This window comes from Ahaetulla prasina, chromosome 5 (genome assembly GCF_028640845.1).
Source record: "Ahaetulla prasina isolate Xishuangbanna chromosome 5, ASM2864084v1, whole genome shotgun sequence".
NCBI lineage: Eukaryota > Metazoa > Chordata > Lepidosauria > Squamata > Colubridae > Ahaetulla > Ahaetulla prasina.
The window spans coordinates 1,254,662-1,266,032 of record NC_080543.1 but is presented as its reverse complement, the minus strand read 5'-3'; the positions used below and the strand labels follow the sequence as shown (position 1 = coordinate 1,266,032).

Genomic DNA, 11,371 nt, shown 5'->3' with positions numbered 1-11,371 from the left:
CCAATTTAAAATTAAAACTATTATGCCAGTCCCGCTTGAATAAATAAATGTGTTTTTAGCTCACGACGGAAGGTCCGAAGATCAGGCACTTGACGTAGGCCAGGGGGAAGTTCATTCCAGAGCGTCGATGCTCCAACAGAGAAGGTCCTACTCCTGGGGGCCGCCAGCCGACACTGTTTGGCAGACGGCACCCTGAGGAGACCTTCTCTGTGAGAGCGTACGGGTCGGTGGGAGGCATAGGGTAACAGCAGGCGGTCTCGTAAATTACCCAAACTAGGAAACATCATCAGGGCTGCTAATGCTGTCTTGCAGGCATTTCATGACCCAATTAGGTAACATCTTCAGTGCTAGAAGGGAGTGAGGTTTGCTCTCTGTTTGCGCTCTGCTATCTAGCACTGGTGATGTTCCCTAGTTCAGTCATGAAGCATCTGCAAGAAAACCACCAAGCCCAGACAGCACCAAGGACCCCGCAATTCAACCCTGAGCTCTAAATATTCTCTTCTAATGACACATTTATTTTATTGATGATAAATGTTATTGATGATGCCTACCCTGAACTGCCTTCCTTGGCATTTCCACCTTGCTCTTTGGGGCAAAAGAGAATACGCCCACTCCCTCCTCAGTGTGATCTTTGAATATCTCCCCTTGGTCTCTTCTGCAGGCCAAACATCTGCAGACCTTCTTCCAGCTGCTGTATCTCCTGGAACAGACTTGGGGGAGGGAGGAGTGTTAATGGCCTGGGGCTTCACCATAGGGACAAAGCAACTGGTCCCTGCCAAACTCTCCAAGACAGCATGAAGAATATTTCCCCTTCAAGAGTGATTGATTGATTGATTGATTGATTGATTTGCTCATGCCATGGGATGCCAACCAACTTGCGTTGCTCCTGCAGTTTTTCTTCCAGAACGGAATCATTTGGGGCCTCCTAGAAAATTATCATTGCAGATTCCTCCCCACATTCTGCTCTGAAGTTCCTCTGTGGCCTCAAGGGAGGAACCCGTCTGCTTCTCTTCTCGCCCCCCACCGCTCCACGCTGGAGGAGGAGGAGGAGGAGGATCTCTCAACAAAGTTCTGCCAATCCAGACCTGGTGCCACCCCCTCAATTCCTGAGCCTTTCAGAGTATAGTATAGATTTCAGCCCGCAAACCCAGCCTGAGTGTCCCCACTACATTCTCCTGGGGCAGCCAATGCTGACCTTGGGAATGGAATGCAACCACCCCCCCCAGCTGTGAAGAGGCATGGGGCATCCTCTTCTCAAAGTGGCCAGCAATGGCCAATGAGTCATTCAGGCCGGAGCTACTGAGTAGCCTTTTAGTGTAAGACTCTGACCTGGTGGGAATGAGCAGGCAGGAAGGCTGCTTGTCTTTCAGTTTTGGTTTATAACATGGAGTGGATGTTGAAGAACATGTGACAGGAATGTCACCCCCAGCGCAGAGGAGATCTCCTGGTTTCCCTCTGACTTCCTGGAACTGCTTCTTTTGGTTCCCAGCAGGCCAGCTGTGTGGCAATGGTGCCTCTCCAACTTGCACCCTGGGCTGCCAATCTGACCTTGGAGTTGGCGCAGCCCCTTCCTTCCTGGGAGAAGATGTGAGGCCCACCCAAGAGAGGAGATGTAATGCCCCTACTCCAAAGCAGCCGGTTCTTCTTCCACGGGAGAGACGGTGGCCATGGCTCCCGTCGCAGATGTGTGCCCCAGCCCCTTCAAGCGCAGCACGAACCAGGGGATGAGCACCGGGGCTTCCTCCATCAGCATCTGCAGGCCCTGCTCCATCTGCACCCAGGCCTGGATGGCCTTGGGGTTGGACAGGGCTGCCACCATCTCTGGCCTCTGCATCTGCCGATAGAAGTTTTGCAGCTGCTGCTGGATGTGGTCCTGGCAGGCGGCCTGCATCCCTTCGGAGGCCAGCAGCGCGTTCTGCAAGAGGGAGAGCATCACACGCTGGGTGTAGGCGTTGCAGAGGTTTACAATCAGGGCCTGGATCCCCCCTACATTACCCAGTCCTGCCCCAGGGTTGGGCCCAAGGCTGGGCAGGGAAGACCCAAGGGGACCAGGAAGGCTGCTGAAGAGGCCACTCTCGTCGTTGCTCGAGTTGTTGGTGCAAAACCTCCCGTAGCTGTTGGAGATGGGGAAAGAGTCGGAGCACTGGGACCCTCCCCCCTCTCCACCCCTGGCCTTGTGTTCTGGACAAGGGTCTTTGGCCAGGGTGACATAAGGGTTCGGGGTGGCAAGGGGGTCCTGCCCTGCATGTAGCCCTGGCTCCTGAGCCTCACTGTTGAGTTGCCTCAAGGGATTGTCTCCACCGGGAGTGTTACTCTGAACACTCATCAGGAGTGGCTCTGGATTCTTCAGGTCCTGCTCCACGTCCGGGTTTTTTGCGAGGTCCATAATTTCTCTCATCTTGTCCAAGATCACCCGCATGATGCCCATGTTGTTCAGGATATGGCAGATGGCAGGGAACTGCTGAGCCAGCTGCTGGATCTCTGGGTTGGCCAAGATCAGCTGCCGTACCTTCTGAACAACCATCTCTGAGGTTGGCATCTGGTGCCACTCAGGGGGCACCCAAGAACCCTGGGAGATTGGGTTCAAAGCGGGCAGGGTCAGGCTGGTGCCGGTTGATGCCAGGGCGCAGTTTGAGGTCCTGGGTATGTAGAACGACTGAGTAGAGTCTTCTGGGTCCCTCTTTAGGGATCGGATGACCAGGTGGACAGTCATCCCATCACTGATCCCGCACTGCCGGAGGGTGCGTTGGTCCTTCAAGATCCTCCCGAAGAAGACCAGCACCAACTGGCGTGTCTCACACTTGAAGTGCTTGAAGTTCCTCTGTGGCCTCAAGGGAGGAACCCGTCTGCTTCTCTTCTCGCCCCCCACCGCTCCACGCTGGAGGAGGAGGAGGAGGAGGATCTCTCAACAAAGTTCTGCCAATCCAGACCTGGTGCCACCCCCTCAATTCCTGAGCCTTTCAGAGTATAGTATAGATTTCAGCCCGCAAACCCAGCCTGAGTGTCCCCACTACATTCTCCTGGGGCAGCCAATGCTGACCTTGGGAATGGAATGCAACCACCCCCCCCAGCTGTGAAGAGGCATGGGGCATCCTCTTCTCAAAGTGGCCAGCAATGGCCAATGAGTCATTCAGGCCGGAGCTACTGAGTAGCCTTTTAGTGTAAGACTCTGACCTGGTGGGAATGAGCAGGCAGGAAGGCTGCTTGTCTTTCAGTTTTGGTTTATAACATGGAGTGGATGTTGAAGAACATGTGACAGGAATGTCACCCCCAGCGCAGAGGAGATCTCCTGGTTTCCCTCTGACTTCCTGGAACTGCTTCTTTTGGTTCCCAGCAGGCCAGCTGTGTGGCAATGGTGCCTCTCCAACTTGCACCCTGGGCTGCCAATCTGACCTTGGAGTTGGCGCAGCCCCTTCCTTCCTGGGAGAAGATGTGAGGCCCACCCAAGAGAGGAGATGTAATGCCCCTACTCCAAAGCAGCCGGTTCTTCTTCCACGGGAGAGACGGTGGCCATGGCTCCCGTCGCAGATGTGTGCCCCAGCCCCTTCAAGCGCAGCACAACCAGGGATGAGCACCGGGCTTCCTCCATCAGCATCTGCAGGCCCTGCTCCATCTGCACCCAGGCCTGGATGGCCTTGGGGTTGGACAGGGCTGCCACCATCTCTGGCCTCTGCATCTGCCGATAGAAGTTTGCAGCTGCTGCTGGATGTGGTCCTGGCAGGCGGCCTGCATCCCTTCGAGGCCAGCAGCGTTCTGCAAGAGGAGAGCATCACACGCTGGGTGTAGGCGTTGCAGAGGTTTACAATCAGGGCCTGGATCCCCTACATTACCCAGTCCTGCCCCAGGGTTGGGCCCAAGGCTGGGGCAGGGAAGACCCAAGGGGACCAGGAAGGCTGCTGAAGAGGCCACTCTCGTCGTTGCTCGAGTTGTTGGTGCAAAACCTCCCGTAGCTGTTGGAGATGGGGAAAGAGTCGGAGCACTGGGACCCTCCCCCCTCTCCACCCCTGGCCTTGTGTTCTGGACAAGGGTCTTTGGCCAGGGTGACATAAGGGTTCGGGGTGGCAAGGGGGTCCTGCCCTGCATGTAGCCCTGGCTCCTGAGCCTCACTGTTGAGTTGCCTCAAGGGATTGTCTCCACCGGGAGTGTTACTCTGAACACTCATCAGGAGTGGCTCTGGATTCTTCAGGTCCTGCTCCACGTCCGGGTTTTTTGCGAGGTCCATAATTTCTCTCATCTTGTCCAAGATCACCCGCATGATGCCCATGTTGTTCAGGATATGGCAGATGGCAGGGAACTGCTGAGCCAGCTGCTGGATCTCTGGGTTGGCCAAGATCAGCTGCCGTACCTTCTGAACAACCATCTCTGAGGTTGGCATCTGGTGCCACTCAGGGGGCACCCAAGAACCCTGGGAGATTGGGTTCAAAGCGGGCAGGGTCAGGCTGGTGCCGGTTGATGCCAGGGCGCAGTTTGAGGTCCTGGGTATGTAGAACGACTGAGTAGAGTCTTCTGGGTCCCTCTTTAGGGATCGGATGACCAGGTGGACAGTCATCCCATCACTGATCCCGCACTGCCGGAGGGTGCGTTGGTCCTTCAAGATCCTCCCGAAGAAGACCAGCACCAACTGGCGTGTCTCACACTTGAAGTGCTTCGAAAGTTCCTCTTTGAACTGCCGGATAGTCATTTCCCGAGGCAGCGCAAACTGGGCGCTGCCCTTGGGAGATTTCGCAGTGACACAGATGAAGTTGGGGTTGGAGGCCAGGCTGGGGCAGCCATGGGGGCCGCCTTCTTGGTGCCTGTCCATGGTCTCCATGGTGCATGAAGGAGGAAGGGGAGGAGAAGGGGCCTGCATAGGAGAAACACGCCAGGGATCTCTCGCCTTGCTGAACAAAAGGAATTTGTTGGTGTCAAGTCTCCAAGATGGATGGTCTTTCTCTGATGGGAGGAGAACCGGCACCCTGAAAGCACAGCATGGGTGGATGTCAGAGCCCCTCCCAGGCCTCCGTTTCTCCCCTCCTCTTACTTTCCTTCCTTCCTTCCTTCTTGCTGAGCCAAGGAGCTGCTCCCTCCATTATCCCAGCCAGGTGGGGGCATCACTGTGACATCACCCAGTGTCACCCCCATGGCCAAGCTGGTCAAAAGAGCCCCCAGGAGCCAGTCTGGGGCTCTGAGCTCCCTTGAGGAGCACCCGGAGACTCCAGGTAGTTCAGAATGCGGCTGCGCGGGTGATAGAGGGAGCCCCTCATGGCTCCCATGTAACACCTCTCCTGCGCAGACTGCACTGGCTACCTGTGGTTTTCCGGGTGCGCTTCAAGGTTTTGGTAATGATCTTTAAAGCGCTCCATGGCATAGGGCCAGGTTACTTACGGGACCGTCTGCTGCCACCGAATGCCTCCCACCAACCCGTGCGCTCCCACAGGGAGGGACTCCTCAGGGTGCCATCAGCTAGGCAGTGCCGACTGGCGACGCCCAGGGGAAGGGCCTTTTCTGTGGGGGCTCCCACCCTCTGGAACGAGCTTCCCCCAGGACTTCGTCAACTTCCTGACCTTCGGACCTTCCACCGCGAGCTTAAGACACATCTATTTATTTGCGCAGGACTGGACTAGATTCTTAAATTTTAATTGTTTAAATTTTAGATTTGGTTTTAACTTGGGGTTTTATTATTTATCTCTATTTTAAATATTCGGCCTATTTAATAAGTTTTTTAGATTGTTTTACTGTGTATATTTATGTTGTTTTTACATGGCTGTACACCGCCCTGAGTCCCTTGGGAGATAGGGCGGTATAAAAATATGAATAAATAAATAAATAAATAAATAAATGAGCTGACTTGCAAGGCCAAGCCCTCTTGCCCTCAGGCAGGGCACCTCACCTTCTTCTGCTCTGCAAGGATCCGCTTCTTGGGTTGGAGGGTGCAGGAAATGGGGGGGGGATTCTCAAGGTTGAGGAGAGTATCCTTTATCTCTCCAGAACCTAGAATACAACTGGTTACCCAGATCTACCATCCCATAATAGGCTGGATGATAGGTTTCCCAGAGGGAAGATGCTTAGAAGGCAGCATTGCAGGCTGATTCTGCCCACAGTCAGGAGTTCAATCCTGACTGGCTCCAGGTTGACTCAGCCTTCCATCCTTCCAAGGTGGATAAAATGAAGATCCAGATGGTTGGGGGCAAGAGGCTGACTCTATAAACCGCTTAGAGAGGGATGGAAAGCCCTGTGAAGTGGCATATAAGTCTAAGTGTCATTGCTATGGCTATTTGGGTTGTCCTGCCTTCTTCCAGCCTCTTCTAAGCATGCCACCAGAATTATGTGTGGTGTTCCACAGGCACCGGAGATTGGCATACCACACTATCGGCAGTTTAGTTTTCATTCCCTTTTCTAGTAGTTCCTGCAAGTAATCTGAATCATGATCATTCTATAGCCTCTCAGAATCACTTGGTTGAGTTGGACAGCTATAGAAATGGAATGAATGAATGAATGAATGAATGAATGAATGAATGAATGAATGAATGAATGAATGAATGATTAAATAAACAAATGGTGCTTAACTGCTCTTTGATACATACAGTACTTTGCTAAGCCCAAGTAGGTCAACCATGTTATGACTTATGACTCTCTCACATCATGCTGGATATTAAATCTTAAATCTAGTTTGTTATTATGTGAGCTTAGCCACCAGCTTTACACAACCTCAAGACTGCTGTGTCCAGCTATCTAAAAGGAAGAGAGGGGGATTTTTATCTCCGAACTTGGAAAGAGCTCCCTTGGATGGACTCGTTCAGCTGTGGGAAGCAGAAGGACTTGGCCCACCCAGGGGTCCTCAGAGGCTTTGCCAAACGGGGTCTGCACAAATCCTTCGGTTTCATCCCTCCACAGTCAAACAGGAGAGGCAGAATGAAATAAAGTGGCAAAGGAACTCCCCCCGTTGGCAGTGGTCCACCTCCATTCATGCCACTGTGGGCTTTTACATGGATGATGGATGCTTGCTTCTGCAACTCTGAGTGTCAGTGTGTTTGGAACACACTATTGACCAGATGGCTCCAGCTGGTCAATAGCGTGTTCCAACATCTGGCCTGCTAGATGCTGTTGCCAGCCTCAAGCAGATGTTGTCCTCTGGCTCTTTTTCCTCCGGGGTCTCCCAACTCTGAGTGTCAAGCCAAGCAGCCCCTGGGCCAAATGGCCATGGAGGCCCTCAACAGGATTGGGATGTCTACCGTGACAATGGTCTCCTGTGGGTCGGCTGCAGTTATTATCCTCCACCACATCTGTGGCCACTACGTCGAGGCTGTTCCTCACCAGGAGGAAATCAAAGGCCTTTGGACAGGAGAAATGGTGCTCTGAGCGTCCATCACCAAACCAATGGCCACCAGTGCGAACCATTGCAGGGTCTATGGAGATTCTCAGTCATCTAGGTCACGGTTGTCCCAAAGGGGCTTTTCCAAAAGGCAACTGGACTTTCTTGGGTTTGGTTTTGGTTGTTGTTGTTTTTTGCTTGAAAACATTTTGCTTCTCAATCAAGAAGCATCTTCAGAACCGAAGAAACTTCTTGGATGAGAAGTGAAACATTTTTAAGGAAAACAATCCAGAAAGTCCAGGTGCCTTTTGGAAAAGCCCACTTGGGATAGCTCTTGCAGTGGTTTCCAGTGGCTCATTGCAAGAGATGGGAGCATGGAAGAAGATGAGGTGGTTGCATCCCCCATGGAAGGTTGCCAGCCCAGCCCCCGATTCCTCCTCTTAGAAAAAAGGGCCAAACTCCCTGAATGTGGTTAGAGGTTTTGAGCCCTTTGCCAAGAAGTGAATTCAACCTTAAGGACTAGAGGCCCAGGGCAGGGCCCAAGCACAGGCAAAAGGAGACATGGTGAAAGATTTAAAGCTTTTAATCAGAAACCATGAAATCCATTCCTTTATGAAGCTCTAGCATCCGCCCAGAAGCTGCCCCCAAAGGGCCCCATCCACTCTGCCAAGGGCTCAGCCCCGACACTTCAGAGCTTGTATGTCTGCTGCTTCGAAGGGGGTTGTTGCACCGAGCAGCCCCGCAGGCGGACACCGAGTGGGGGGCTGCAGAAGAAGTCATCCGCCGCCAGGCTCTGCCAGATCTCGGGAGCAGAGAAGTCCTCCTCATCCCCTGGGCCAGATGGGGGCACAATATCACAGAGAGAAGTGATGGAATACGACCTCCGGGCAGGATGCTCTGATCGGCTGCAACTCTCTGCCACCGGTTCATCGGTCGCCAAGGCCTGCAGCCTCTGCTGAATTTCCATCAGCCCCCGGATCTCTTTAGGGCTCCAGCTTGCCAGAAGGACATCTGTGTTTTGAATCTGCTGCAAGAGGGCCAGAATCTGCTCCCGGGAGTTTCTGGATCCGGCCATGGACCTCTGGGCAGCTTTGCCCACCACCTCTGAGCTGAGACCCTGGCCGGTGGGGTTTCTGGAAGGGCTGCTCGCCATGCTCTGCATGAGGTGCTTGATGATCTGGTGGAACAGGGTCTTCACCGCTGCTGAGGCCAGCTGGCCTGTCTCCCCTCGCAAGTTGCCACTTTCCCCTCTGTTGTGGTCGTTGCCAGCAGCCGTGCCAACGTTCTGGCCACTAGACCGTGGGGGCCACAGTTTGGGGGAAGGCAGCTGCTGCCTGACCCGCCCAGACTTCTCACTCTGGTCAAAGGTGGGCTGGTGGCCTCCCAGGGCTCCTGACCAGACGGTGGGGGCCGATCTCTTAGGGAGGGCCTTCTGCAGCAGACCCTGCACCTTGGTCAGCACATCCTGCAAGGCCGTGTTGCCGTCTCCACTGGGGACACTCCCAGGACAAGGCTGAGCCTGGGGTGGGGATTTGATGATTTCCCGCACAGCAGCCGGGTTCCTGGCCAGCTCCAACAACAACCTCATGCCTTCAGGAGAGCTGAAGACGTGGCTGATCTCGGGGGCCCTCTGGATCACCTGCCGTATCTGAGGGCTCTTGGTGGCCAGCTTCTTCATCAGGTCGGGGCTCGAAAGTTTGCTCTGTATAAAGGGGTTCTCTAGAAGCTGCATCATCAGGTCAGGGTTGGACATCAGCTGGTTCTGGAATTCTGTGAAATTGGCCGTGTTCAGGCCCAGACTGGCCGTCAGCTCCCGCAAGCCATCACTTGCGAAAGTGCCATTCATGGGGGCTTTGGGGTCTGGACCCAGGTCAGCTGGAAGGGTGGGCATTTGCTGGGATGGATACACTTGTTGGGATCGGACAACGACGTAGACGGCAGCATTACTGTCCAGGTGGATCCCATGCTGGGCGAGGGACTTGTGGTCTTTTAAGATCCTTCCAGTGTAGACCAGCACAATTTGGGAAGGAGAAGAGGACAAGTGCCGGGCTACATGCTCCTTAAATTCCCTCACCAGCATGTCCTTGTGGACCAAAAACTCTTCCTTCTGCCAGGGCGTCTTCACAATTATCCGGACAACTTGTGGCTCTTTGGTGGATCTGAAATCAACTCCTGGAATGATCTGGCTTTCAACCATAATGCCCCCAAGTTTTGCTTCTCTCTTCTGGGAAAAGAATGAAGGCCAAGCGGGTAGCAAGCAGGACCGAGAGATCTCCCTTGGCTGTGGCCGGTCAGAGTCAGAGCGCGCTGCTCATCCCAGCCCAAAGTGCCCCTGCCCGGCTTCCTCACTCTGCCCACATGCAAGCTATGGGTCTCTTCTTCTACCTGCACCTCCACCCGCCCACAGATGCACCACGCCAACCTTCTGATGTGGAATCTGTTGTCTGTGATGTCATTGTTGAGGCCACTGGCTGGACCTCTCCCTGGTCTTCTAGGCTGTCCATGGGGCAGTTCTGTGAGCAGGGACCTCTCCCAGGGCCAAGCTATGCAAGCCACAGGTGGCATCCCAGCACAAAGTTCCTTGCCTCAGAAGACAACTCAACAATTGTACGTCCTGCAGCTTCTTCCCACAACTGGCGCTGGGCAGGAAATGGAGTGGAACGGTCACAAGCTCAATGCAGTACATGACTACAGAAGTTTCCCCTCAAAACCGTCAGCAGTCCGGCCCCTCTCCCTTCACTAAAGAGCCCCGTCAGTTCACCCCCCCTTAACAATGTCCTCAGGCAGGAGCACCTTGCTGAAGTTGGAATGACAACTGATGGCGGGGCAGCCAAACCCCTCAGCTCTCTCCAGCATGGTTCCTTCTAAGCTTTTTAAAGCCTTTGTACAGCCACACCTGGAATACTGCATCCCGTTTTGGTCACATCACACAAAGGACATTGAGGCTTTGGGGAAAAGTGCAGAGAACAGCAACTAGGATGATCAAAGGCCTGGAGACTAAAGCATATGAGGAATGGTTGCAGGAATTGGGTATGGCCAATCTAGAGAAAAGAAGGACTGAGCGGACATGATAGCAGACTTCCAGTATTTGAGGGGTTGCCACAAAGAAGAGAAGGGGGGGTCAACTTCCAAAGCGCCGGAGGGCAGGACAAGAAACAATGGATGGAAACTGATCAAGGAGAGAAGCAACCTAGAACTAAGGAGAAACTTCCCCACAGTGAGGACAATTAACCAGTGGAACAACTTGCCTCCAGAAGTTGTGGCTGCTCCAACACCAGAGGTTTTTAAGAAGAGACTGGACAGCCATTTGTCTCAAATTGTACAGGGTCTCCTATTTGAGCAGAAGACCTCCAAGGTCCCTGATTGATCTAGATGTGCTGGAGTCCAACACCCTCCCCCACTATCTCTGGTCAACAGGACCTCCAACCAGAAACAAGCTGATCCAGAACGTTCTCGCTTCCTGGGCTAAAAGTTCTTTTTCCCTTGTGGCTGAAAGGAGCCCAGTTGTCCTTCTTTCCTGGTCCTGGGTGTTGCTGACAAGACATACGCCTGGAAGCTGCCTGGCAAATGGGATTTAAATTCTCCCAGCGGCCCCACAGGGACTTCCTCGGGTTCCGTGCCTCTGCTGTGGGCTTTACTCTGGCCAGAGGCCTTTTTGCCAGGTATGGCAGTGCCCAGTTGTGCGATCTAGGCCACATGTTGCCAAGGGTTAGGGTTAGGGTTACATCCCCCAGCCCAGGGCTCAGCCAACTGTTGGCAAGGCTTCTGGCACAGGAAGCAGCTAGCACCCCCTGACCCGGCCTCAGCAGGCAGGTGCCATAGAACGTAGAATCCTAGGGCTGGAAGGGACCCTGGAGGTCTTCTTGTCCAACCCCCTGCTCAGTCAGGGACCCAGTCAAATGGTTGTCCAGTCTATTTTTGAAAAATTGCAGTGTTGAAGCACCCACAACCCCGGGAGGGAAGCTGTTCCGTTGATTAATTGTTCTCACTATCAGAAAATTCCTCCTTAAATTCAAGACTGGATCCCTTTTTAATGATTTTCCACCTGTTGCTTTTTGTCCTGCCCTCAGGTGCTCTGGA

The 11,371-nt window shown here is 53.7% G+C and overlaps 2 protein-coding genes and 1 pseudogene across 2 annotated transcripts; all 3 read right to left on the bottom strand.

The window, feature by feature from the left end:
* Positions 1–1,621: 1,621 nt before the first annotated feature.
* LOC131199340 (ubiquilin-1-like) lies at positions 1,622–3,085 on the bottom strand. Its single transcript, XM_058185018.1, has 2 exons — positions 3,041–3,085; positions 1,622–2,878 (listed from the first exon to the last, which is right to left on the bottom strand). Exons 1-2 carry the CDS (start codon positions 3,083–3,085, stop codon positions 1,622–1,624), a joined length of 1,302 nt encoding a protein of 433 aa, XP_058041001.1.
* A 381-nt stretch (positions 3,086–3,466) lies between these two features.
* Positions 3,467–4,803, bottom strand: LOC131199339 (ubiquilin-2-like; annotated as a pseudogene).
* Positions 4,804–7,917: 3,114 nt separating this feature from the next.
* On the bottom strand, positions 7,918–11,254 carry LOC131199469 (ubiquilin-1-like). The gene has a single exon (XM_058185263.1). It carries the CDS (start codon positions 9,486–9,488, stop codon positions 7,980–7,982), a length of 1,509 nt encoding a protein of 502 aa, XP_058041246.1. The 5' UTR covers positions 9,489–11,254; the 3' UTR covers positions 7,918–7,979.
* Positions 11,255–11,371: the final 117 nt, after the last annotated feature.